At 39.2% G+C, this 27,992-nt stretch overlaps 1 protein-coding gene across 3 annotated transcripts; it reads right to left on the minus strand.

Moving 5' to 3' along the window:
• Positions 1 to 1,945: 1,945 nt before the first annotated feature.
• On the minus strand, positions 1,946 to 27,958 carry tango2 (transport and golgi organization 2 homolog (Drosophila)). 3 transcript variants are annotated; one of them, XM_049578883.1, is made up of 10 exons: positions 27,857 to 27,958; positions 27,177 to 27,246; positions 26,775 to 26,897; positions 20,289 to 20,377; positions 16,142 to 16,261; positions 13,988 to 14,105; positions 4,731 to 4,798; positions 4,379 to 4,532; positions 3,308 to 3,412; positions 1,946 to 2,827 (listed from the first exon to the last, which is right to left on the minus strand). In XM_049578883.1, exons 3-10 carry the CDS (start codon positions 26,828 to 26,830, stop codon positions 2,704 to 2,706), a joined length of 834 nt encoding a protein of 277 aa, XP_049434840.1. In that variant the 5' UTR covers positions 26,831 to 26,897; positions 27,177 to 27,246; positions 27,857 to 27,958; the 3' UTR covers positions 1,946 to 2,703. The 3 variants fall into 3 exon arrangements, with proteins under 3 accessions (XP_049434840.1, XP_049434839.1, XP_049434841.1); XM_049578882.1 differs by having other exon boundaries at positions 27,795 to 27,955; XM_049578884.1 differs by having other exon boundaries at positions 4,379 to 4,529; positions 27,795 to 27,954.
• Positions 27,959 to 27,992: the final 34 nt, after the last annotated feature.

Below are 27,992 nucleotides of genomic sequence, written 5' to 3' on the forward strand. Positions count from 1 at the left end.
TAATTCCACAGAAAAGAAAAAAACCCCTCTGTGTGTAAAATGCAAATCTGCAAGCTTAGAATAGAGATTCACAAATAAAAACTGGATTCCCAAACATCTGTTTGAAATTTGTGAATGTTAGGAAGGTATTCACAAATGCCTTTTTATTTATTTGTAAATACATTTCATGTATGTACAGATGTTTTAGTATTTGTGGAATCTATTTGTGTATTTGCACAGATCCATTTTATATTTGCAAAATGCCTGTGGGAGTTTACAAATCTCTCTTTGCATTTGCAAAAGGTGTTTAATGATTACAGATCACACATTTATGCACAGCTTGTCGATATGCTGACACAAATAATATTGAGACAAATTTATCTCCACACAGAAACACAGTTCTGCATCACACAAGAATGTTAACTGCAATGCATAAAAGACAAAATCTGCGAATGTCTTGATCTGAAATGGGTGTTTTATGTTTGTTTATTCTTAGTGCTAAAAAATACACTCAACAACACATTTTCTTTATCAGGTGTGTCTATGTCAAGATTCACTTACCTATGTGTAGATGCTGCTTTGACACCCAAATAAGAATGTTGGTGGTCAGTGCTGTGTGAGAAAACTAGTTATTTGAGAGCTACTAGTCAGAAATGTTCTTTTTAATGATCTTATCTGACATGTCAATGTAATAAAGCCACACTGACAATATGTCTACAAACATTCTCTGCGCATATAGTCAGGCTGTTTATGAACACTGTGTTTTCATGATTTTCTTTTGCACTGCCAACACCAGTGCCCCAGATTACAGATTTAAGAGTGTCACAAAAATGAATTAAATATACCCATGTAGCATCTAATTAAGTCTTGAGGGGCAGACTACATGAGGATCATGTGAATCACAATATCATAATTTGCCAGTTGGGGTCACTATTCACTAACAGTAGCGGATCAGTGAAACTGCACAGCACGTTCAGTTAAATTTATTTTCTTCCACTAAAATACAGGAGGAGTGGAGATGGTTTCATAAGTGATATAATCTATTTATGTAAAGTTAAGGTAGCTCGTGGGGAGATTTCAAACACACACAACAACTACGTTGCATCTCAAATTAACATTGCTCAAATTCAACATAAGAGCAGCAAACTTTCATCTTTTCTTAAATTTAAATGAGTGATGTTGGCCACATATATTTTATACTATTTATTTAAGCAGCACATCTTTATCACAGCATATTTTGACTTTTTATAGTAGGAAAAACTCAGCCTTTACTAATAACAATAATGAAGCCCCTAAAATCAGAGAAGCTAAATAGAATTCAGCCATAATTAATCTATTATTTGAACCTGTGCATTTCCTGTAAAAATACCATATAAGAAAAAGGCTTCATAGATTTTTTTAAAGAATTAAGTCTGTTGTACACTGCATGGAACAGCCACATGGCTATAGGAAAACTCCAAATACTCAGAGCAGACCAATGGACACATAAAAATATTCAAGTTATAGCAAGTGAGGGTTCTTCTGCTTTTATGGGCACCTGAAGAGTTGACAAGTTAAGTGCAACCTCACTGAAATACCCCTCTCCACACAAGATAGTGGAAATATGCCTCTTTCAAACTCTTTGAGTTCAGTAACTATAGAGTGCTACTATGAATTGATAATAAGTATTAAATATTTGCACAAAGCCCTCTCCAGTTTGAGTTTCTGAGCCACTTAACAACTTTCTAAAGGCTAATAAATGTCAATATGTTTCCTGTTGAATTAGCGCCAACACCTGTATGAGTAACGTGCGTGGGTAAAGAACACAAGAAGCAGAAGTAAAAACACACATGGTATAAAAGAAAGAACCAGATATAGGTTAAAACGTAGAAATCAACCCAGCAGGTGCACATACACATTTAGTTACTTAAAAAAATGGTTCCTCACAGTGTGTTTGTGTAACAATCATGATTTGGTGAGCCAAATGTGAGTGTTTGGATAAACTGTTTTATTGTCGAGCAGCTCTAAAACGCATTATTCTACCATGGGAGTGGTTAGAGATCCAGTGCCTGAAACGGTTTGCATTCAGCATCAGCGGTTACCAACACTGAGGCTACTGTTGTGCAGGGTTGGGGCATAACTAATGAAATTACCCATAACAGGGTTACAGTAGTTGGTAACTCTAATTTGTGATAATTACTGTAAAGTCTAATCAGATTACACATTATATAGAAAAATACCAGAGACCCAATGATTCATTATTGTGTTAAACAGAAAATAATTTCAAATTGCAGTCTGGAAATTGTGCATAAACTCCATGTTGAGTACTTCAAGAATACATGAGATTGCATTGAAATAATCCTGAGCACTACAGTACTGATTGTATTTCAAAGCAGGTTACTTGCAATCTGTAATGTCTTAGACTTTTCAAAGCGACCCAACCCCACAGTTTTGTGAAATGCAAGTACAATATTTGCCTCTACAAAATTATAAATGTTCTTTGGCAATCTTTTAAATTAGCACACATTTTCAAAAGATGCATTTTCATAACTTAAATCAAGAAGACGAAATACATATCACTGATGTTAATGAGGCTGCTAGTGTCAGCTAGCTTAAGAAAAAGTGCAGATGAGTCTTCATGTTCACATAGCTGCTATGAAGCGCAGCTCGAGGAGGGGGAGAGGGGTGCAGGGAGGTTGGAGGGTGATGCAGAAAGGCACACAGTGGATTTCCTCCATAACATCTTCACACCTGCAGTTTGAACTGGAAAGAATTGGTGCTCCATTTGCCTGTGTCACCACAGTTGGACATGTTGCGCTCTGTGAAGGTCACATTGCCTTCTGCGTCTATCAGGATAATTGTATTGGTCCTAAATGAGCAGGGACATAGGATACAAGCAAAGAAACAGATAAAAAACAAAATTAACAACTGAAAATATGAAGGAAGAAAATGAAAGAACACAGGCAAGTGGCAGGAGTAATATTAATGACAACTTAGGGAATTTAAAAGTCACATTTCAGTTACTTATCAAACACCAGTATTAACACTGAGCAGGCGTTAGTAGACCGTGCCTTGCTAAAGTACACGTTGATGGCTCTGGCAGGGACTGACCTTTCGGCGATACGACAGTCTCTGTATCCACCACTACACTGTGGCATCACAGTAAAGACAATTTCCCCTTTTGTTCCCTAGCTGTGGAGGATCGATTGCACTGGGGATTTTTGTGTAACAACAATTCTGTGTTCTCTATGTTCCTGCAGGCCAGCACAGGCCTGTCAGTCACCTCAAGTAGGGACAAACAAGGGGAGAGAGAAAGGAGAGAGATTTGGCGTAGGAGAAAGACACTGACCTTGTGCCGTAATTAGGGGTGCGAACACACACTGCTGACTGAGCCTGGAGCAGAGGCTTGCTGATACCATTGCCCTGGCTCTCCTGAGTTGGATCAGGTGCGTTCCTATTAAACAAACCCAAAACACACCTCTTAGAGAAGCTTTAGAGTCATATGTAAGCATAGATCATTATGATGTCTGATGAAGGGCTGGTGCCCAAAAGATCACACGGGGTGATACGATTGAAATGTTCAAAAGGAGCAGTTTCTGGTGTGCGGACCTGTTTTTTGTATTTATGTATTTTTTCTTCTGTCCAGCACCCAGTATTTATCGTTTTTGGACGTGCTATTTTTGAGTCTTGAGCATAGACCATTGCCTGTCGTATTCCCCATAAAGTACATTTAAGTCAGCGATCAACTGATGCGTAATATCCATAAATGATGTAATGTACAAACAACACCTGCACAAGAGCTTCCTCCACCTGCTGTGTCCTTAATTTCAACTTGTTTGCAAACTTCCACTTAACTCACAGTTCACTAGAATCTGTTTCTCAAAATATCTCAGGCAAAAAAAAAATAGGTCATGCAGTTGAGTCTTGATGCTTTTTATACATAAACAACAGCTCTTTTAAAAAGTTTCTCCATAAGATTTGAGAGTTGACACATCGGGTGCTCCTTATTAGTGTTATGCCAAAATGTCTTTTGACTAAAGCACAATTTGACATTTGAAACTCTGTTGCAGCTCTGTGCTTTCACTTGACCATTTCCATTAGTTATGATTGTTTTGTAAGTTTTGAAAATTACTGTAATGCAGCCTTTAAAACCAAGGGAAGACAAAACTTTTGATATATGATATCCAAAATCTAAAATGATATCTAGTCTCATATCATGATATCGATACGATATTAATATATTGCCCAGCTTCATGTCAACATTCATGACTCCATCAATGGCAGTTCACACATATTTGACACATAGAATTGCTTTATATCCAACATAAAGCCTTTAAATCTATAGAAATAAAATAAAATGAATGAAACAAGCTGTTGATGCGTGAATCTACAGCTAGGGAATGTTGAAGTCGACACTCACAGTTCCTCATTATTGAGGACGGTGAGCAGCTCTTGTACCAGTCCATCGCAGGACAGCGACTGGTCGTTGACAACGCTGGTGAAGTGGCGCTTGCCTTGCAGCAGTTTTTTCCACGGCGTGTCCAGCAGCGAATTACTCAAGCCATAGATTCCTGCTGAGGGACATATGAAGAACACAGACAAACATATACACTAGTAAGCTCTGTTAGTGGCCTTGGGGCACATCCTCCGATAACTGGAGAGCAATATCAACACGGAAATGTCAAGCTAACATGAATGGGCCAGGGGCCGAAAGTAAAGGTGTGTGACGTAAAAGGAATGGTTTCTACAGCAACCACATTAAAAACACAGACCTGATTTTAGATGGATGGGTTCAGGGCTGCCTCTGTTTCCATAGTAACACACAATGTCTTGTTTGGCTCTACATGGGACACAGTGAGATGGAAAATTACAGATTGCATTTAGTGATGATTAAACTTGTTTATATCTAATTATGAAGGCTGTGTCAAGAGTCACAATGCTTCTATGCTCTTTAAATAATCGTAAACAGAGCAAAGATGGTGTTCAAAGAAGCACTCCTGAGGGAATCCTGTAAAATGAGGGCTCGGGGTGAAAGAGAATATCAACAGTGCACCATACAGTATTCTTTAATGATTGATTTTCTTCACAGTCCTGGAAAATAGGAATTAAGAAGCCTGTTTCATTTGTAGAGGCAATTCAAATGGGAAAATACCTAACACCACAGTTAATTGCTGCATTTAATCTATCCTCAAGGAACTACTGGGTAAAATAAATGCTTCAAAATACAAATTAGTGCTGCAAACACCTCTGACTACCACAAAACCATTTAGTTACGGTGTTAGATCTTTTCGCAAAGTCCTCAGTTAGAGGGAATTTATTCAGTCTGAAAAATCTGTCTGACATCAAGGGCATCTGTGACAGCTTTGGTACAGGAGAGTGAATAATAAATTATGACCAAATCCTTTGAACCAGCAGGGGAATGGATTTTTTTGATGTCAATTTTATGACAGCCATACCAGTGGCATCAGTCAATCTGAAATGTGGCGCAACACTGCTTCAACATCTAACTTGGAAGATTTCCCAGTCAAGAGGTGGCAAGACAGGCACAGAATAAGCCGCTGGGCTCACAGCTCTGCCACGAACTTTATTGAATAGTTTTAAAAGCCACAACACAAATCGGCCTTTGGTCTATACCATATATCACCACGAGCAGAAAAGGTTTAAACCCATTAACAGTGAGTTTATATGTCATGTTTAGAGCAGATACAATAAGTCTATTAACTGATTGGTTGATTGACAGAAAATTAAGTGACCACTTCCTTTATAGTTGATAAAACATTTAATTCAATTTTCAAGCAAAAAGGCCAAACATTTGATTGTTCCAGGTTCTCAAATGCAATCTTGGAACTCCTTCGGCCATCGTCTAATGAGGATAAACCCTCTGGGAATAACAGCCAGTGCCTCAAGAGATCTAGTGTAGCTAGCGGATATTCGGGCCAAGATTTCCTCTTCAGTGTGCTGGTCATTTCAGCTAATTTCTATGAGCAGATATCAGCTTATGAATGCAGATAAATAAAAGCAAAAAAAGGCAAAATTGTCATCAGACGATAGCCGCTGGTTTCCAAGATTGCATTTCGGCCAAGTTGACTTGCATCTCCACGTGAACCGTTTTGCTACTGCTCACATGTGATCACTCAGTACTACTCGGACCAAATCAGAATGCTTCTGAAACCAAAATCTTGCATACATATGCAGAATCTGTTTATAGTGGTTATTGTATAGACCATGTTTCTACCATGGTGATTTTACACTCTAAATAAACTGAAACTGAAACTATTAAAATGAGAAGAGTTGCAGCTTTTACCTGTTTTACATTACAGAAAATTGAATATCTTTGGGTTTTTAAACTGTTGATCTGACAATAAAAGCAATTTCAAGATGTCACATTGGACTCTGGGAAATTAAGATGGGCATTTTTTAAAACAATTCTCTCATGTTTTATAGACCAAACAATTAATCAATTAATTGACAGGATATTCACTAGATTAATCAGTAAAGAAAATAATCCTTAATTGCATCCCTATTTATGTTTAAGCCAACATTTGAACAAATCTTTGAGAAAACTGCTTCAATCCAAATTAATAAATAAATAAATAAATAAATAAATAAATAAAAGTTTCACCCACAAGGTGGCTATGGGGTTTCAAGAGGCTTGTGAAGAAATATTTCTTTGGTTTGCTTTTGCTTTATGCAAAGAAAAATGTTGCACTTGATGTCAACAAAGATATTAGTATATTTTGTTTATTTGCTTCTCAAAGTTAGAGTATCCTAAGGCTTGATACAATGAAATGCTTCTTGTTTTCCTCAGCCAAATGTAATGGAAGGAGTGAAAATCATTATCTATAAAGGTTATCCATTAGTCAGTTTATCACAATTAAGTACACAAAAAAACTACCAAAGACTGAGGGAATAACACGATGACAGATGCTGACATGAGCAAACCTCAAACAAACACTCACTTTCATTCCCTGCAAATGATTTGTGATAAACTTGCTTGTCTACAAACAGTTGCCCCTGTGCAGAGGTCATCCTTTACTGTTTGCACAAGCACTCCTCTGCCTTGTGTAAATTTCCCGGAGCAGAGTGTTTTCTAAAGAGAGGACAATATGTGTCCGAGCAGCTGTGAGAGAATCCTCAAAGCGGCAGGCTGGAGTTACACTATCTCTCTGACAACAACAAACCAAAGACCTTAATATTGTTTCCAACTTGTACCCAAACCCGGTTAAACAGTCTGAATAAACAACTACTTTTTCCTGTGTTCCTATGGTTACTATGAACACAGCAACACTGTCCAATGTTGACTTGGGTGATAGCAGTCAACCCTCATACATGCGTGTACACAGTAGCTGCTCAGTAGGAAACAGATGGCACTGTAATGTGAAGGGAAGCCTAAGAATCTGTAGAGCTTTTACCTGTTGTCAGTTCTGCTGTGGGCAAACAATATCTGAAATACTATTTTGAGCTTGGCACTGAATTCAGCAATACCTCAACGGCCCAGTATTTATGTATACACTTTGCTTTTGATATGCATCAAATTGACCATGGTGGTAGCAGGTGGTGGATTTGCAGAGAGACAGCTCTATTTCTGCTATTTGAAACTGGCTGGAATATTAAAAGTCCCATCAGGTGTGCTGTGGGTTGATTTGGGCTGAGATGAGGGAACAGCAGGAGGTCAAGGCCACTGGGCAGAGAGAGAACGAGGAGGGAAGAGTCGAAAACAGGCTTTTTTCAGATCTCAGTAAGAGAGGTAATCAGTATGCTGGCTGGGAGACGATCTAATGAAGAGTCCTCTATGCTGGAGCTGCAGAGCAGTTTCCCCATCGCCAGCTGTGGTGTAGTTGCCTGGAGATGCTTGGATGAGCTTTCGACATTATCAGTTCAGAATGTAGATGGGCATGTTGGTGGGGGCTCCTGGGTAACGACAGCATGTACTGTTGTACTGTTGTTTACAGCCTGTCACTTTAAGCCCCCTTGCTGAAAAGCCCATTCTGCTCTTACTGGTCAGCGTTTACAGGCCTTCCATATCTCAGTGTCTCTGCACTGACATCACAGCCGGGGAATAACTGTGACAGAGTATAGTCACGCTTTATGCCATGAAAAATGACCAATATATGTTCTAAACACAACTGGACATGTTCAAGCAGGAACATGGTTCAAAATCAAGGAGAAATTGGCAACACTGGCAAACAAGATGACTGGTTTTCCTGAAGTTAGCATGTAGCTACATGTAGCAGTGTAAACACTCACAATAACCATATAAAGAAATTCGTCACAATCTCAAGTCATCTTGTCTGAAAAGTAGCAAAAACATTGGGAACAGAGTTCTTACAATGGTCTGAAGCCAGAGGTTATTGCTCACAAGGATCATTTTCATACGTTTATGTAATCATTTGATACTCTGGCCATGTTTAAGACAAACATCTGACATTTTATCATTACAAATCTATCTATCTATCTATCTATCTATCTATCTATCTATCTATCTATCTATCTGTGGAAAGGAGGCAAAAACTTGATTTGTTTGGTGTTTGCTCATTTTGAATCATCAAAATGAATCATTTTTAGCTATGGTAGTGTCATGGCTCCATGGATGGCGATGTTTGAACCAAGTGAAATATCTCAACAACTATTAGATAGATTACCATAAAATTTGGTTCAGATATCCATAGTGCCCAGAGGACGGATTCCAATGACTTTTGGGAAACGCCTGAATTTTTCTTTAGCACCATTACAAGGTTGATATTTGTGGTCACAAGTCAAATGGTTAAATAACTATTGGACAAACTACCATGAAATGTGGTCCTGTTGACCTGTGTGTGTTTTTTTAACAGTTATATTTATGACATTTCTGGCTCTGTTCATTTGCTTTTTGCACTGTATTTTTTAACATTATTTTTATTTATATTTTCGTTTGGTTCGCACTCTAAACATTTGCACTCTTTGCCACTTTGCACTGCAACTGCTGCACAACAATTTCCCGCAGGATGAGTTTTAAAGTTTTACCTTATCTACATTCACATCCTCCTCAGAATGAACTGTAATGACCTTGGTCTTCCAGTTACTTTTTATCTGCTCCATCATCAGATCAAAATTAAACACTGTCCAATACGGTTTATAACTAAAATTTTCAAAACTTCCCAACAGCCTCAGCTGTACTTTGTGTTAGTGCTGTTTAGAAAATGTTACTGTGCTAACAAAGATGGTGAACATGGTAAACATTATTCCTGCTAAACATCAGCATGCTAACATTGTCACCATCAGTCTTGTTGTGTTGAGATACATAGTAAAAATGAAAAACCAGATATCATTCTTATGCATAACACTGGCATATCCATGTGGTAACCCATTTTAGTACCAGCTACTGTATGTGACCTCAAGATAACTGCTGACTCAATAAATAGAATAACATGATGCCCTTATAACACTGGTAACAAAATCTAATCACATCTGACCTAGAAATGAAAATTAGCCTACATGGGGTCAGACAGACTTCCACAGGATGAAAAAATGCATTAAAATGTAGTGGGATTCAGATCTCCTCATGATGTAAAATATGACCCCTTACTAACAGTCTTAAATCCAACATCAACATTATTTTGGTTTTTGTGGCAGTTACTGAACATCTGGATTCACTTAAAAAACAATGTAGGCTATATCTGAGCTATTTACTGTGAGCATCTACTGCTAATTCTATTCTGCACAAAACCATGATCTCTTCTGCTCAAAGGGAATGTGATTTTGCAATAGGTAATCTAAGTAGTGCTTGGAAAAACAAATATTCATAGTTGCTCCTCTTTAAAATGTTGAGAGTTCATCCACCCCTGATACTCTGGAATCTGATGCTCTGCTGTTTGTCTTTTTCAGCTAAAACAAGTTCCTGCCAAGAATTACAACACATGGTTTGAGGCCATAACATTGAGCCACTTTCTAAAGTTGTTTTAATAACGCAGCCTCACTCTGCCTGACTGAAAGTGCATTAAGCAAGGCATTTCGTTGCAGGCAAACATCAGAAGATGTATTCATTAAAATGGATCATCTCTGGGCATTGACTTTAAAGTGAGAGTGACATGAAGTGGGATCAAAAAGGAAAGCTATAGAAAAGTCAGATGGAATGTTGGATATGGAGCCTTGAGAGCATTAAGTAGAGAATATCTGAGATGAAAATTTAAATATATATGGTGTTAGCTCGACAGAGTGAACGCTCTGTATGATGTTCTGGGAATGGACTGCTGCCACTGACTAAATCACTTGCATGTACAAGTCGATGTAACATGGTTAGAGCATTAATCAAGGCTGTATTGGTTTAACAAGCATCGCAATTAAAAAGGGGCAATACATAAGTCATGGTCAGACTGAAATATGTGAAAGCCTCTGGGTTGTGTATTTAGTGTGTATACTCATTCTCCTCACTGCATCTCCATGCGGGTGATCTCACACTCTCTAAAACTGAGTGAAGGCAGACAATGCTTAAAAATGCTGGGCACATCGTGTCCCCCACTGCCACCCCATCATAAATCATGTTGCTGGTTACAGATGAATGAGAAATCCTCTAATTGTAATACAGTGCTACTCTCTATCCACCAGATGTAGTTATTGATTCGGAAAGAAACTAGATGCCTTATTTCCTCTGAGCTGCCGGGCACACTACAGTGAAAAACAAATAGGCTGGTAATGACTGTGTTTATTAAAAAGATGTAGGCTCCCTTTCTGTCACTGTGTGTCATCTCAATCTGCAGTGAACGTAGCGTCCATCAGATAGGCATTTGAGGAGAGGAACGTTCACTGTACTTTCACAACACGAGGCTCTGTTGAGTGATTTCAGCCCCAGATGACAGCCCAGTTAGAGAGGAAGATATAAGGCATTATTACAATGCAAATACATGGTGTGCTTCGCTTTGCTGGCGTCTCACTAGCGTGGGGTGGCACCGTATACACCGTAAGAGGAATGCCACTGGGGCAGCACAGGCACAACTACAGCTCCTGGTCTTAACAAGGACATTTGCATATCTTGATGGCTACAGCCGATCAAAGAAACAAAAGCCAAGCCGTCTAGCTGCTGTTTAGTCCTATTTGAAAAGAGAAACAAAGGGGGTTTGGAAATGCTGAAACAATACTGATATCCAAGGACTGAGGCTGCAAAAAGCTGATAATCTGCATACTACATCACTTCATACTACAAAGGGGGTCAAAGGTTATGTTTAAAAAAGAAAAAGAAAAAGAAAGATCCATTCACAATAGTATATCCACTGTGTCGTATTCCCCCACAGTGTGGAGGCTGGTACCGGGTGCTACCACATAAGAGTATAGAGCCTTGTTAGTGGCTCTGTCCTGCTCTTATGTGCATAAACAGTAGTTAGTCCTTAACCTTAAACCACTTATTCATGTCTGTCTTGCTTGTTCAAGTATGTACAATAAGAAGTTAAAGGAATAACTCACCCACAATACAATCATTTCTATATCAATTACTCACCCCCTTTGTGGTGGTAGAATGATATGCATAAATGGTTTCATGCACAAACGTGTGCCTGGCAAGCCTGTGTGTTTGAACTTTGTTCAACGGAACGAACGAGCAGAGTACAAACACACACGCTTGCCCAAGTGCTGTACTTGTATGTGGAAGCATTTTAAGTAGGAAATGCATGTGTTCAGGAAGTATTGAGTATACGACTGATAAATGAGACTTGGATTACACTGCACGAGTTGTGTGAGAGTTTTGATACAGGTTTGCTGTTGTTAAACGTGGCCCAATTTAACTTCAATTCATTAAGAATTTTCTCCATTTCCGGATTCGTCATTCATTGTAGCGGCATGTTTTTTCACAGTTTCAATGGAAAGGCCCTGACACACCAAGCAGACAGTCAGCTGTTGATCAATGATGGGCCATCGGTGAGCGTCTATCGCCCTAGTGGTGTGGCCCGCAAACTTGGCCCCCGATGGCCACTGTCAGCTTTTTTGTTCAGCGGATTCAGAGTGTTAAATTGGGGTCTGAGATAAGGTGAACGACATCACTCTGACTGGCAGATCAGCTCAGTGCACGACAAGAGAAATGGAAATGAGGAAAGTAAACAAACAGGGAAAGTCAAGAGGGAGTCAGGTTGAAACAAACTTGTTATATAAGGTAAGATAAGGTAAGATTGTTTTTCTTTAGCTATTGAGCTCTATAGCAGAAATGTTTTGTGGTTGTTTTTATTATTGTTCACTGGCGCATGGTAAATATGTTCTGTTCTTTCAACACTGGATTGTGTTGTTAACGTGCTAACTGGCTAACTAGCGCCATGATGGCCTTCTGGTTTCCCTTTTTGAATGAAGAATACAGACTACTGTTGTCTGCTGGTATGCAGAGGTATTTCCTCTCACACAGGTGCAGCACATACATGCTGGTTGGCCGTCAGTTGGAGTCTTTGCGGTGTGTTCATGAGCAACTTTTGGGCCAAGATACGGGTGACATGAGGTGGCGCAACAGTCAGCTTTCGTTGCCACTAGTTCTGTGACATCGGTTTGGAGTGTCTGGGCCTCAACACGTTGTGAGTAATTGATATACAAATAATCATTTTGTGAGTGAAGTATTCCTTTTAACAGGGTGACATTAGAATGAAATAACAGTCTGATCTTACATTTTCACACCATACATATAGTAATTGGGGCGAATTAGCTTTACATTGCAATACAAAGACAATCCTTATTCCTTATTTTCATTTCTTCAGCTCGGATTAACAAGTGAGGATTCTGACTTTTTGCCTGCTTTAGCTTTAAATTCTATCATGTATGTAGCCATCTAGTCCACATCTAAGATCTTTTTTACAAGTGTCAAGTCAACAAGTCAGCTGGAAACATTAAAAGTCAGTAAGAGACAAAGATTTCATACAATGCATTAGCTCATCTTGTTATATAGCTACAGCTAATAAAATCTGCCAGTAGCAATTTCAGCAGCAAAGTCACTGGCTAGAAATGAGAAGGTCACCTCTGTCTATAACAAAGTGCCCATTGTTTCAATAAACTACATCATATCCATCATACTGAGAGTAGGCAGCAGTGATTAGTGTGATATCACAGTTATTAAAAATGATACTGTGAGCCTAATACAGCAGGAAAAAATGTATCTCTAACCTAAAACTAATGCTAAGAAAAGTGGGGGAAAGGCAAGAAAATCTGTCTTGAGAGGAGATCCTCCTTGAGGCCATGTTACCAGGATACGTGGATCATGACACCAAACTCCACTGTGGAAACCCTTTTTTTTCTCCCCTGCCGGGGATACAGTTTGATAGGGATGTGTATTGGAGCTGAACCTCCAACCTCTCGCTGGCAGAAACTAAGACCTGTTTCCATGCCAATTGTCTACAGGGGCTTCCACCATGACAAATATCTCGGTGTGCAATAATCCTACTTTGACTTTCCTCCCATTACCAGATCACGAAATTCAGTCAAGTCAGGCTGGTGAAGGAGGCGAGGATAGAAAAAAAGAAGAAGAAAAAAAAAACCCTCATTATTTTTAATACTGTCTAGATTTTCTTTGTCTGAAACCCTGAAATAAGAACAGGTGTTCCTTTAAAATTTTAATGCTGGCTCTTTCACAGCTCAGCAGCTGAGATTTCTTTTCAGTTCTGCCTGCTTTGCACTCCAGAGATGAAGACGCTGCCTTTGCGGTTTCATTCCAAGGTAAGGCAGCAGAGTTACAGCCCATTCTCAACAAGTTTCTAAAAAATCTTTGAGTTAGAATCCTTTAGTGCACAAGAATTTGCTGATGTCACTTCATGACACCCACACAGTGCAATAAAGAGGTTGTCTTAACATCCGCCAGCCTTCGGTGGCCATATTATGTATTTTTCCTAACTCTGGAATAAATTTCAACTTGTAAAATGTATCATGTTATGAATGTGGCTGCCTACTGACAGACAAATGTGTCGTTTTTGCAACCAAATCGCACTGTAAAGATTCTCATGATGTTAACACATCTTTGACTTTACCTTTTTGTACTTTATCAGTTGATGGAACACACTCTCGGATGGATTTCACCACAACTTTCACTCACTTGAACTCGGCTGTGATGAGGTTGAAGCCATTGTAAAGGTGGCTTTCTGCCGACACCTTCTTTAGATAAGAGTAGCTGTCCACATCCTTGTCCATAAGGTAGTTAGACACTAGAAATCCTGCAGAACAGCAGAGAGAAAGGAATGCCTCTAAATTATGCACTCAATAAACCCAGACTAGTTGTTAATAATAAATACATATAAAATATATAAATATAAAAAATAAAGAGACAGTTATGTGAAACACAAATGATTTTGCAAGACATTTTAAAATGTAGCCGGAAATGCAATGCTGTGCTTTAAATGGTGGACAACAATTAAATACAGTGCCCTCCAAAAGTATTGGAACAGTGAGTACAATTCGTTTACTTTTGTTGTAGACTGAAAACATTTGGGTTTGACATCAAAAGATGAATATGAGACAAGAGATCAACATTTCAGCTTTTATTTCCAGGTATTTACATCTGGATCTGATACACAACTTAGAAGATAGCATTATTTGTAATGGAACACAAAATTTTTAGGTGAGCAAAAGTATTGGAACATATAAACTTAAAATAGATTAAAGTGAATGAGACTTAATATTTAGTTGCAATTCCTTTGCTTTCAATAACTGCATCAAGCCTGTGACCCATTGACATCACCAAACTTTTGCATTCTTCTTTTGTGATGCTTTTCCAGGCTTTCACCGCAGCCTCTTTCAGTTGTTGCTTGTTTTGGGGGGTTACTCCCTTCAGTCTCATCTTCAGCAGGTAAAATGCATGCTCTATTGGGTTTAAGTCTGGAGACTGACTTGGCCAGTCTAAAACCTTCCACTTCTTGCCCCTGATGAACTCCTTTGTTGTTTTGGCAGTGTGTTTTGGGTCGTTATCTTGCTGCATGATGAAGGATCTCCCAATCAGTTTGGTTGCATCTTTCTTTAAATTAGCAGACAAAATGTTTCTGTAGACTTCTGAGTTCATTTTGCTGCTGCCATCATGTGTTACATCATCAATGAAGATGAAAGAGCCCGTCCCAGAAAAAGCCATGCAAGCCCAAGCCATGACATTACCTCCACCGTGTTTCACAGATGAGCTTGTATGTTTGGGATCATGAGCAGATCCTTTCTTTCTCCAAACTTTCGCCTTTCCGTCACTTTGGAAAAAGTTAATCTTTGTCTCATCAGTCCATAAAACTTTTTCCCAGAATTTTTGAGGCTCATCTCTGTACCTTTTGGAAAATTCCAGCCTGGCCTTCCTATTCTTCTTGCTAATGAGTGGTTTGCATCTTCTGGTGTAGCCTCTGTACTTTTGTTCATGAAGTCTGCGAACAGTAGATTGTGACACCTTCACTCCTGCCCTCTGGAGGTTGTTGCTGATGTCACTAACAGTTGTTTTAGGGTCTTTCTTTACAGCTCTCACAATATTTCTGTCATCAACTGCTGATGTTTTCCTTGGTCTACCTGTTCGACGTCTGTTGCTTAGTACACCGGTGGTTTCTTTCTTCTTCAGGACATTCCAAATGGTTGTACTGGCTATGGCCAATGTTTGTGCAATGGCTCTGATTGATTGTCCATCTTCTCTCAGATTCACAATTGCTTCTTTTTCACCCATAGACAGCTCTCTGGTTTTCATGTTGGTTCCACCTCTAAATGCAGTCTGCACAGGCAAAATCTATCGTACCCAATCTGAAACTGAGCTCAGACATTCAGTGCTATTTATTGTTTGAATAATCAATGTAATTGGGAGACACCTGGGCAACAAAACACACCTGTCAGTGACATGTTCCAATACTTTTGCGCTCATGAAAAATGGGTGGGTTCAAACAAAAGGTGCTATCTTCTAAGTTGTGTATCAGATCCAGATGTAAATACCTGGAAATAAAAGCTGAAATGTTGATCTCTTGTCCCATATTCATCTTTTGATGTCAAACCCAAATATTTTCAGTCTACAACAAAAATAAAGGAATTGGCCTCACTGTTCCAATACTTTTGGAGGGCACTGTATACAGTACCAAAAATGTACTAAAAAATGCATGAGAAGACTACTAGGCACAGTTAAGATACCTACTAAATCTGAGCTGTAAGCAACATGCAAGATACTTCACATGAGACAGTGCAGACTATGGATAAATTTTATCAGTGAATATATCTGTGACTTTTTCGAGGTCTGGTTCACCTCTTCCTTGCGCGTCAGGGTTGACACGCCCTTCCATGTAGTTGGTGATTGCACCAAGCTTGCCTCGCTTGCTGATCCCCAGCCATGATCCTCCTTCCCTGCCACATTCCAAGTCCAGGCCTGGGTAAAACAAAAGTAGTAGATTGTTTATTAAACAATGCTCAGGCTTCATCTGAAGGTAAAATACATTGTATGCTGCTAGTAGTCATTCAATGAGCCACTATAAGAATTTTAAATAACTTGGAATAGTAGCTATCACAACATTTCCAATGAAAAAAGATCCTTACTCCAGTGCATGGGATTAATAACAGTGTTTTCTTCATACACTTGATTAATTGCCACAACATTCAATACCCTGGTAGTATCCATTTAGTAAAGTCATTTTCCATGTTTCTACAGATTTTCCACACCCTATGTTCAACACAGGTAAGTCTCCCTTAAGACAAACAATAGATACCAAATTATTTACTGGCATACTTTTCATGATGTTTCCCTGAAAGAACTCCGCAACCTGGGGATTATGGGGAAATTGAGACAGCGCTCAATTGATAGACTTCGAAGTGGTTTACTCTACGAATTGCTAGCATTTTAAGTTAAAGCTGGAGTGCGGAACTTTTGCCTCCTCCCTCTGGCAGTCAGAGTAATTACATAAACACTGTCGACACGCGCTTATACTGCCTGCAGGTTAGCTTGCTGCATCTTCCCTGCCTCCTCGGGCACTCTCTGAAAGTCTTTTTTCGACTTCAGTCCTTCCTCTGAAAGCTGAATTTCATTTTTATCCTCAGCATCCATTCCAGAAACATCCACTATCTGGAGAGAGAGAGGGGATGACATGCAGCAAACGCCAGGAGTTGAAACAAAAACTGTGGCTGCTGAGGCAAGGACATGACCTTTGTACACTAGTGGGCGCCACTAGAAACTTTTCTTAAACGCCTCTTGGGATTTTCCGCCATAGCGTCCGCCATACTGCCAGGGGTCCATTTCACAAAGCAGGTTTAGTGAAAACTCAGTCTGTTAACCGTGAAATGAGGGTAACTCAAACCAGAGAAAGAGGGGTAACTCTAGCCTATTTCAGAGAGAGAGGTAACTTAAGCTCTCGTCAGTTACCGTAGTAACAGACTCTATGAACCTAACCTGGTAGGGACCAGGTTTTTCTCAATGAACCTCGAGTTTCTCTCTGTCTCCGCCCTCTTTCAGAGCCACACACTCCATTTGATTTCCTCATTCATTCAGTCAGCAGGCGAGTTTTGGCGTAGCCTAGTTCTGCCCTCTGTCATTTTAAAAAATCATTAAAAAAAATCAGTCAGTATATTAGAAGTCCATTAGGCACAGTAGGTGGCGACTTTTTTCACTAACATGGCATGTCCTTTTGATAACGATCCCGTGGATGAAGGTGCAGCATTACTGCGCAGAGAATTAAATATTCATCGGGAGATGGTTATCAGACCGCGCATAGATGTTTTAGCATTTCCACACAATTATCTTTTTGAGCTGTACCGTCACAGTCCATCATCTACATACACAACCTAATCCGTCCTTACATTTGCAACATTACCAATCGTAGTCACGCTCTCACATCCCGGCAGATATTGTGTGTTGCGTTGCGTTTCTTTGCAAATGAGATGCTGAGCACTTGAGTAAGGCAACTGTATGCAGGGCAGTCAGAAAAGTGTGCTCGTTTTACGGCTATCTGCCTTCTTTCTGTTGGCTGAATAGAAGTCTGTGTTAGTTTAAATAGGCTTAGGCTAATTATTTAACAGAACATGATGAGAAAACATTTATGTGTGTGAAAACAGCATTATGTTGGGGATAAAACAACTGCACAGTCAAACAGCCACTTAATATTTACTTTACAATGTATAGCGTGATCAAAATGAGGTACCCCCATGAGATTATGCAGAGGTCTTACCTGTTTGAACAATGTTTTTATATTTCATCCTAAACTGCTGCCAAGTGCGCTTCTCCCCCGCGGGATTGCACCTAAATGAAATAAATTAATAGGCTACCATTCAAGCAGTTTTCCCCTGTAATATTATTGTGATTGCAAAGGACTATATTTAAACTTACGCATTGACCCGAGCAGCAATGTTCTCCCACACCATCTCCCTCTGTTTTGCAGCTGCAGCGGCGTTGCACTTCTTTTTGAAAACGTGTGCAAACTCGCTGTATGAGCGCATTAAGATTTCTAATTCTAGTGGGGTGAAAAACGCTGCCCTCCTCTTCCCCGTTGCCATGGTGACTTGTCGAATCGGGGCTCCATTGATGCTGGCTTTTTATAGTTGTGGTGCACATGCTTAACTCCAGGTGAAACTACTCCGAGTTGATTAAACTGATTCAAATCAGCTGTTCTGGAACCGGAAACTCAGAGTTTCCTATCTCAGAGTAGATCAACTCAGAGTTCAGGATTAGACTCAGAGTTTGTTGAACCTGCTTTGTGAAACGGACCCCTGCTCCCCCTTATTTTCATTTTCCTTATTACACACACACACACACACATATGTGAAGCACTGAGAAAAAAAACAAAGCAAAGCAGTGCCAAACAAAAAACATAACAACAACAAACCTAACGTGAAAATACATAAATTATTCTCTCCCCTCTTTCGCTCTGGCTGGATGACATAAAATGCATCACTTCCGGTGCGCCTGACTCCGAAACTCCAGTATAATGAGCAATATAGAGACCTTTCCCTGGCGGCAATAGGCTTAAAAAGAACTGTGTGACCTTGTCTGGCACACTCTCAAGCTTTAAAAAAACACGTCAGTTGAACATGCAAAAATGTGATATTTATCAACAGGCAAGCATAGGAGTCAACATTTGAAAAATTGACAAAATTACAATTCATTTGGGTTTAAATTCAATGAAATTCTATAAAAGTTAGTACCAAATTACATAATTCTATGCAGAAACCTTCACAGAATCTAAATTATAAACATGTAAAAAAAAAAAAAAAAAGCATTACTGAAGACAGACAGATCTCACAGGATATCTCTTACACCTTTTACAACATCTGTCTTACCACAATGGGGAATGCCCTTGGCAAGGCTAACTATCAATCTGCAAGCTTTGCAGCAAATGTCCTTCCTTTGAAAGGTAGTAAGAAAACATACTGAACTTGAAGCTGCATTAAGATACACCTGATAAAATACTCCATTGACTGTCATTGCTGTAATGGCAGGGATTAAATAAACTCAATCCATCAATAATTGTGTTGTTTTCTTTCCACATTCCTCTTCTACTCATGACATGGAAACGTTGGACTGCAAAGGCTAGGCACTTCCTAGTGATCAATAAAGACAGGTCCACTTACACTGACAGTGACCAGGAGAGCCACAGGGTCTAACTCCTCTGGGAGTGGATGGAAAGCTAGCCTGATCCCACTGGGAGCTATAGCTTACTTCCCTTTTCGTCATGCTGTGTCTCCTTCAGGGCCTTGCCTCTGCACCCCTCCCCAGCCACGCAGATAAGGCAGAGCCATTTATTCCTGTCACATCGCATAAAAGCAGCGATCAATTAAGGGCCCACTACCGGAGTCCTGACCCCTCTATTACAGAGGGGAGAAGGAGACTGATGAACAACGAGGCTATCTCTGCGTTTCCTCCTTCAGCAGAAAAAAAAAGGATGATTGATTTCCTCTGCTTGGTTATAATGTGTATTGGACATCAGTCAATTAAATATAGTTTACTGCAGGTGGGGATATCCTGTGACGGAGTAGAGGAGAACTGGATTCTGAGGTGGAGGAGACAGATTCTTCTTTGATCATTGAAAGCCACCAAGCCTTGAATATAACTGCAGTCAAACATGACTAAAAAGGCAACATCTGCTACATTTTCACTCTCCACAGACCCAAGAGAGATATGTTTAAAATTCTAGCACATACTCCATTTGTCTAGATTTACTATAGATTCTTCTTCATAAGTTAAATATATCATCTGCTGCCTGATTTGGTGTTGTTTGTTTGCAAATTTACATCGTCTTGCCCGGGTCTCTTAGAAACTTGCCTGGTTAAATAAAGGTCAAACAGAAGCTAAGCCTGCACTTCTACACGACTAACTGGTCTAACTTGCTTTTTGTTTACTTATTCAGTGCTATTGGCCTACTACTTTTTAAAATGGAAATATGCATTTGCAGGTTGGTGGACAGACTTACCGCTGAGGATCTCACTGTTGGTCCCCCAGAAGTCTGCAGCTTTGGACGGCCTGTTGTAGACCTCATCTCTGTTTGCAGCCAAAATTAGCCTGAAGAGAAGGAGCCAGAGGGGTTTAGAGGTTGTTTTATTATTTTGTTCAACCAGTGAGCCATGTATTAAAGGTATTACAGAAGGCCACTGCTGGTCTCAACAGCAGATCCATCATTAACAGTTCATTATCCCATCTCATAAGCTAATGAGTTGGCACAGTTTGCCGCTGACTCAAGTTCCTAGGACATACTGTTCTGTATCAAGTTGAGTTTCTCCCAGCCTCAGATGTGTCCAGGAGTCTTCAAATACAGCAATATTACACACTGATTGAGCAGGTTGCAGAGGATACAAAAGGTCGAGGTTACGAGGAGAAGGAGGTCCTTTGATGATGACCAAAGAAGAGAGGATCAAAAGGAAGATGACAGCTAAAGGACAAGCCAATATACCTGAAAAAGTTAGAGCCAGCCAGTCTTTATAGAGAGGAAGTAAAGGGAGACAGATCCATGTTCAGTTTCTGCATGCTAGCTGTGTCTGGGTTTTATAGCAGCTTGGTGCATTTTCTTTTTCTTTATAGTGTATTTTTCCTTAGAGCCTAGCAGCTGGCCTCTTTTTCTTTTGTTATGCAGAGTGTCAATATTTGGTTGTTTCAATTTTGTTCCATGATACTCTTTGGTAACTGGGAATAGCTACTGCGAAAAACACAAGTGCTATCCTCTTCCTGTTTTAGTTGTGCCTCCTTTGTGTTGTAAATGGCCCCTTCATTTTCCCAAAAGATCGCGCCCAGTGGCAGACAGAGTTGCATAGCGAAAGTGAAGGTTAAAGGGAACCAGTCTACAACCCCAATTGTAAAAAGCTGGGGACACAAAAACAGAATGCAATGATATGCAATGTTTTTTTCAACCTATATTCATCTGAATACTGTTCAGAGATATTTAATGTTCAAACTGATGAAGGCCTGTGACCTTTGATTCTTCAGGAGGCACTGCCATTAAAACCAACATGATTGTATGAAGGCTATTACTACATGGGCTCAGAAACACTTTGGAAAACTACCGCTGGTGAACGCAGTTCATCGCTGCACCTTAAAAAATCTAAGTTAAGACTCTGCATGCAAATTGAAGAACCATATATCAACAACATATAAAAACGCTGCAGACTTCTCTGGGCCGGAGCTAATCTGAGATGGACTGACACTGTGGTCAGATGAATCCACATTTCAGACTGTTTTTGGAAATCATGGACGTTGTGTTCTCCAGGTTAAAGAGGAAATAGACCATCCAGATTGTTACCAGTGCAAAGTTCTAAAGCCATCATCTGTGATGGTATGGGGTTGTGTCAGTGCCCACGGCATCATGGGTGACTTAAGCCCCGTTTCCATCAAGCACTTTCGATATAGTACTTTTGGAACCAAAAGTAACCATTCAGACATGGTACTTAGACCATGTATTACCTAGTATTACTTAGACAGTTCCCAAAAACTTGCAGAGTCTCTTTTTTTTTTCTTTAAGTGCGTTGCAGGCATCAAATTCCAAATGACTGTATTATTACAAAAAACAATAAAATGTCTCATTTAGAACATTAAATATTTTGTCTTTGTACTGTATTCAATTAGATATAGATAAAAAGGATTTTTAAATTATTGCATTCTGTATTATTTACGCTTTTATTTAAGCAGATGGTGCCATTATTCTACAGCCATTACACTGTGCAATCAACATTGACTTCCAAATGACAAGTAAATGCGAAAATCTTGTCTATGCCACTTTAACCTGGCGAATCAGTCAAGAAACATTGAAATAAACCCCAAAAACTTTGTTTCAAATTTTAGTTGACAGAACTTTCTAAAGACACCAAAAATATTCAGGGGAATATGTATAAAATGATGCACAAGGCATGTAGAATATTTCCATTTGCAGCCAAAAAAAATTGATTAAGATTCTTGGGTCTGAATATTTCACTCAGTGTAAACACCATATAGCTTCAGTGGAGAGTGCACAAGCCAATACAGCATATACAGTCGATGACACTGTCAGTCAGAGTGAAATAAGATTATGTTTCTTACCTTAAAGCTACTTAGAAGGTTAAGGGGTTAAACCATTTTAAATAAAAAGAAATATATCTAGATAAACCATGCCATCTTCATCTCAATTTGCAAAGCTGCCTGCCTCGCATCAGTAACCTTTCCAGGTGTTTTATCTGTTTTTACTGCCTAAGCACGGCTGAAACAAACACTTATTGCTACAAACAGGAATGAACAGCATGAACTGGCTGTGTATAATGAAGGGTGTGATCTGATTTAAAATATATCACCTTGAATGTGACTCTGCGGTCTGACACAGGCAGCCTGTCAGTTAAGCGCTGCGCTACACTTTGACCTGCATTATTATTCAGGGTGTCAGTGAGTAATGATGCCATTATGTTCATGGCCATTAACAACATCAGACTGCATTGTGACCTGTATCTAATGCAACACCAGCCATTACTTTCAACATGCCTTAACTAGCAGGTCACTACTGTCAATTGGGCAGCAAAGGACTGTGACATCATTTAGTGGCTATACGTCCTCATCCAGCTTCTCTTATTGCTCATGTAACACATATGCACAAAACTCTGTATTCAGCTCATCTCACAAATTCAGCAGTTATGAAACACAGGAAACAATTATTCCTTTGCTCAGAGGAAAAGATGACCTTTGCTACTGCACTGTGCAACTCTTTCAACATGAATCAGCCTTTTAGCAGAGACTCATAGACTTATGTATTTTATGGAGTGTAAACATGCAAAGAACAAACAAATGCAGAGCTTTGTCAACATTACTAGTTGTTATGAATTCATAGAATGTGATTTAAACAGAGAGTTGAGATATGGATTTAAACACTGCAGAGAGGCCCTTAAGAGAAAGGCCAGAGAAATTTATTGACTTCTATAATAGCTGTATGCTCCTCCTGACCTTGGCAATGGTACCCCTATTAATCTTGGGTGGGAGCTTGGATCCTGTCGAGAGCAAACAGATAAACCAAACTGACCTAATAGGGGTCGACCTCTGTGCATCAAGGGCTAATTATAGCCTGTTCCCATGGCACTATGTGAGCCACCACTGCTCCGCAAAACAAAGCTGACACTAATGATGCTACACCAGAGAGCATCTGCCATCAGATCCGGAGGGGAAAATCACATGTGAGCAGCTCTGATCACAGTAACAGACAGCTGCATCATGTAGGAGGGATGGTGAGAAGCAGAGAAGAATCAAAGCTCTTCATAAATACTGAACTATGGTTCATTTTACATTCAGTAAACACGGTGGTCTGTGGACTTGGCCGCAGCTACTTTAGGTTTACTCTGGAATTATATATTCATAATTCCCATGGGATCATTCTGTATAGTTTTTTAAGCCCTTGACCTTTCATCTTGCATTAAGGTCAACTTTAATTTCTACTTGATGAACTATTTGCTTAGATACAAGGTATTTTGAAAACGTGCTGGAATTCTATTAAATTTGATGTATATATTCATTGTGCCCAGAGAAAACTGTAAACTTCTGGAATTATTTAGAAATAGAAATAAAATTATGCAATACGCTTAATAGATTTAAAAAGATATTTAAAAATAATATTATTAGTAAATACAAAACAGAATTATGAACACTATTAATATTCACACCACTCACCAACTGCATTGGGACCTTCTGTGTACACAATACACACAGTTTGTTTCGCTTTCTTTCATTCTTTTTATCTTTTTTCAAAGGGAGCTGACAAAACCTTATTAATGTAAGAAGGGTAGGCAAAATAAGCTAAGGCTTCAGCCTATACCTCTTCGGTCAGTGCATTTGTAGATATTTATGTTTTGGTTTTCAGTACTGAAAGGAAATTAACTATTGTTTTATTCAATGTATAAATTTTGTGTATGAGTTATTGTTTGTGTACTCAAACTCTACAAGTTGTAAATGACCGAAATAAATTCACTAATTCAATTTTACTAACTATGTGACGTTTGCTCAAGAGCAACCATTAGTAGATGTTGAGATCTAACTCAAGTCTGCTGGTGGTGCTACAAGAAAGGTCAGGAAGTGACAAAAGTCATTAAGACTCATCCGCTAAGAACCCTGAATATCTGTACCACATTCCATGGCAATTCACCTGGTGGTAGTCAGGGCAGGTCAGTGCAAAGAAAAAAAAAAAGAAAAAAAAAAGACAACCTCATGGTGGCACTAGAGGAAAGGTCATGGGATCAGAAAAGTCAGTAATTCATTCTCTGGGGAACATGAATGTCTGTACAAAATCTGATGGCAATCCATCCAGCAGCTGCTGAGTTATTTCAGTCTGGACTTAATATAAAAAATTTAATGTAATATTGAACTGAAATTATTATTTGTACATCCCTTTGAGGGATGCTTTGTGATACTCTGACCACTGACCAACTGACACACCAACATCCTTATAGCCACACGTGGCTAAAAATTAAAATCTGACTGGCAGGCTGCCATGATATATATCACGAGCATATTCATGGTCCAAAGAGGATCAGCTTCACAGGCTTTGGACACTCCATGAGCTTTCCTCTGAAGCCAGCATTGGGTCAAAATGTCAACTTGCTTACAGCATATCAGAATTTAATTGGCAGATTGCCACAAGTAACATCATACTCCTGAGGAGATAATCTATTTTTGCTGTTTGATTAGTCAATCACTTTCATCTTTTTGGGTGCAATGAACACAGTAGCCTCTAGGGACTGTGAGTGAAGCTGCTGATATTTAAATGGCATTGACTAGCCTGAGGGAAGAGCTATAATTACAGGTCAAAATCACTTTACTGTCCTGGTTGGTTGATTGCAGCTCTGCTTTCATTCTGAGCAGCTAACAAAGTTGAAACACAAACAGTGCAGGCTAGAAATCGAGTTTCGAAATTTAGAAATCTCAGCATGTGGGTAATCATTGAGTCATTTGTGCTGAACTTGAACCCATTTAACCCCCGTTGGTATACTCCTGTCATTTTGTGCTGTGAGTGTTATAATTATTCCTAATGAAACTTTAATCTTGCCTTGAACCCAATTTAGTCTAAGTATGCTGAACATTCCTTTTGATTTACACATCACTGCAGCAAATGAAACCTACTTCTGCAACTAGTGGTCTATATATAGCACTGATGTAACCACATTAGGACACAGTACGTTTCACCTTTCCCCAGGTTCAGGTCTGAGTCAGTACTCATACCACACCTCTGCTGTGATCTCCTTAGGCAGGGTCAGACTCCCAGAGGGAAGGACAGAGATGGACTATGGCCAGGTAGAGAGTTCACTCTCAAGCTCAGGGGGATTATAATGCGCTGGACTCCACATCACCCTGTAACTCACATTGACTGCGCACAGTGCGCTGGTCTGTGCTGCCCACTGAAAAAAGTTAGCATTTACTGCTAAGTGGGGAGCATTGAGGGTGGACAAAGATTCACTCAGTGCTTTAAAAATAGCTGCAATTTTCATTGTTGATTATTTTCTTGATTAATCGATTAGTTATTTGGTCCATAATATGTCAGAAATGGGGAAAAATGTCCGTAAAAATATTGGTGTTTCCCAAAGCCCTAGATGATGTCCTCAAATCATGTCTTGTTTTGTTCACAACCCAAAGATGTTTAATGTACTGTTATAAAGAAGTAAAGAAACTAGAAACTATTCTCATTTTAGATGCACAGACAATTCTGACTATTTTTTCCCCCTAAACTAATTATTAAAATTGATTTATCGATTTTCAAATTAGTTGGTGATAAATTTAGTATCTGACAGCTAATCCTGTAATCGTTGCATTTTACCTTAAAATGACAGATCTGAGCAAAATAGCATGTGATATATTTTCTATAGCAAGTAAGTGTAGAATATGTCGTTGTCAATATGTCAAAGACTGACATCTCCAAAATCAGATGTCCCTCGGCTACACATATCTAAAACAAAATAGATGATAAAACAGAAAGGAGAATTCCCTTCCCTTAACTCCTTTGTTACTATGTTGCTGTTTATGTGTGTTTGCACCTCTGCTCCAATCTCCTAGTGGCACACTACACAATCCTTGAACAAGATGAAATAAGAAACATTGCAGCTGTGTCAAAGTATGACAGCAGTGATGTCAAGACTTGACACCTGAAAGGTTTTCCCACCTTATATTTATTTAAAGAAAACCCTATCTATATATTCTGTAGCTGCATGCTGCAACGTTTTATTAAAGCCATATGATGCAAACGGAGTGAAATGTTCGAAACCCAGCACTTAGGTTTTTAAATGGCTGCATTCAAAAGATATGTCATACATAATTTTTACACACACCTCCCAAAAACAGTCTATTGCATATTTTCTTAAAAAAAAGAAAGACTCACAACATTGTTTACCAAGATTCATGTTTCCTGCAAGTCCTTTCTTTTAGAATTCTCCATCCTGTACTGCATGGCTGTATCAGTTTATTTGCTCACCTGTAGGCATTTTTGGACGCAGGGCGGGGGTCAAACTTGAAGAAAATTATACACATGGATGGACTGGGGGATTGATGACAAAGTTTCACTGAATCCACATCTGCCTTCAAATCTTAGTCATACCTGACAAAGAGAAAACAAAAAACAGAAACTAGTGAGCACATATATTTAGTGGTGGTGTGTGAGAACATGGATGTGAGGGGGTGTGGTGGTTGTTGAAATAAGACATCTGTTGTGAAACAAGTGTTGTTGAACTCAGTTAGGTGTGTTGCAATTTTGCAATAACATACTGATTGAGATAACAGCAGCTTCTCAACTGTATGTGTTCAGACATGTTCTGTATCTTGACAATGCACTTATCAGAATACATATTTACTTAATACTGATTATTTCAATACTTACACAGTGTACGTGGCTGCAGGACAATGAAATGGACCATCCAGAGTGCATGCTGTGTGTACTCCTGTGAACACTACCCATGTTCAGAATAGAAAGTGTTAAACATAATATCACAAAGGTTGTTATCTTTATCAATCTCTTAACTGTAATGAGTGCAAAGGTAGCAATTAAGTAACAAGTTCAGAAGAGGCTCATCCGGGATTCACAATGTCATTCAATGATGTTTAAGGTGGGGTAGTATAATCACCTGCTACTACTGTACATAGCAAGCCGCTAGCCCATTCAATAATGTTAACGGTATAATAGCACTGCGTTTAACCAGTGAGTAACACTGTGGCAATCTATTTATACTTTCTAGAGTCCTACTTCAATGAGCTACCCAAATAGCGTAGCCATTGTCTGTTATGTAGGTTATATGTTTGGTAACAAATAAGTCCTGCCTTGCAGACCAACCAGTGGTTGATAACATTGTAATGTATGGCTAACATTAGTTCCACCGTTATCAGCAAACTAGTTCCGGCACAACTTCATAGCCCCAGCAATAACTAACGTTAGCTAACATTAGCATTTCTACAGTCAATAACGTAAAGATGAAAAACCAAGCAAATTTTCGCTACCTACCTAACCTTGGTTATGCACGACACATTCGACTTCAGGTAAGAGTTGCTAAGCTAAATGTTTACCCGTTGTCTTGTGTACAGTTTCCTGCTGTGTAGTATTTTTGCTAGTTGTACTCACTGCCTCTTTACACTCGCTGTTGTCAACTAAAAGGAAGTGTTCACATTGGGTAGCTTCCATTTGTATCTCAGGTCATCTCGT

Source organism: Epinephelus fuscoguttatus, linkage group LG6 (assembly GCF_011397635.1).
Source record: "Epinephelus fuscoguttatus linkage group LG6, E.fuscoguttatus.final_Chr_v1".
Taxonomy (NCBI): Eukaryota; Metazoa; Chordata; class Actinopteri; order Perciformes; family Serranidae; genus Epinephelus; species Epinephelus fuscoguttatus.

Coding starts and splice junctions, on each gene's coding strand:
- tango2 (XM_049578883.1), bottom strand. CDS start 26,830: ATGTGTATAATTTTCTTCAAGTTTGACCCCCGCCCTGCGTCCAAAAAT. Junction 4,533..4,730: donor ACCCATCCATCTAAAATCAG/GTCTGTGTTTTT, acceptor TATGTCCCTCAG/CAGGAATCTATGGCTTGAGT. Junction 2,828..3,307: donor ACCCCTAATTACGGCACAAG/GTCAGTGTCTTT, acceptor CTGCTCATTTAG/GACCAATACAATTATCCTGA.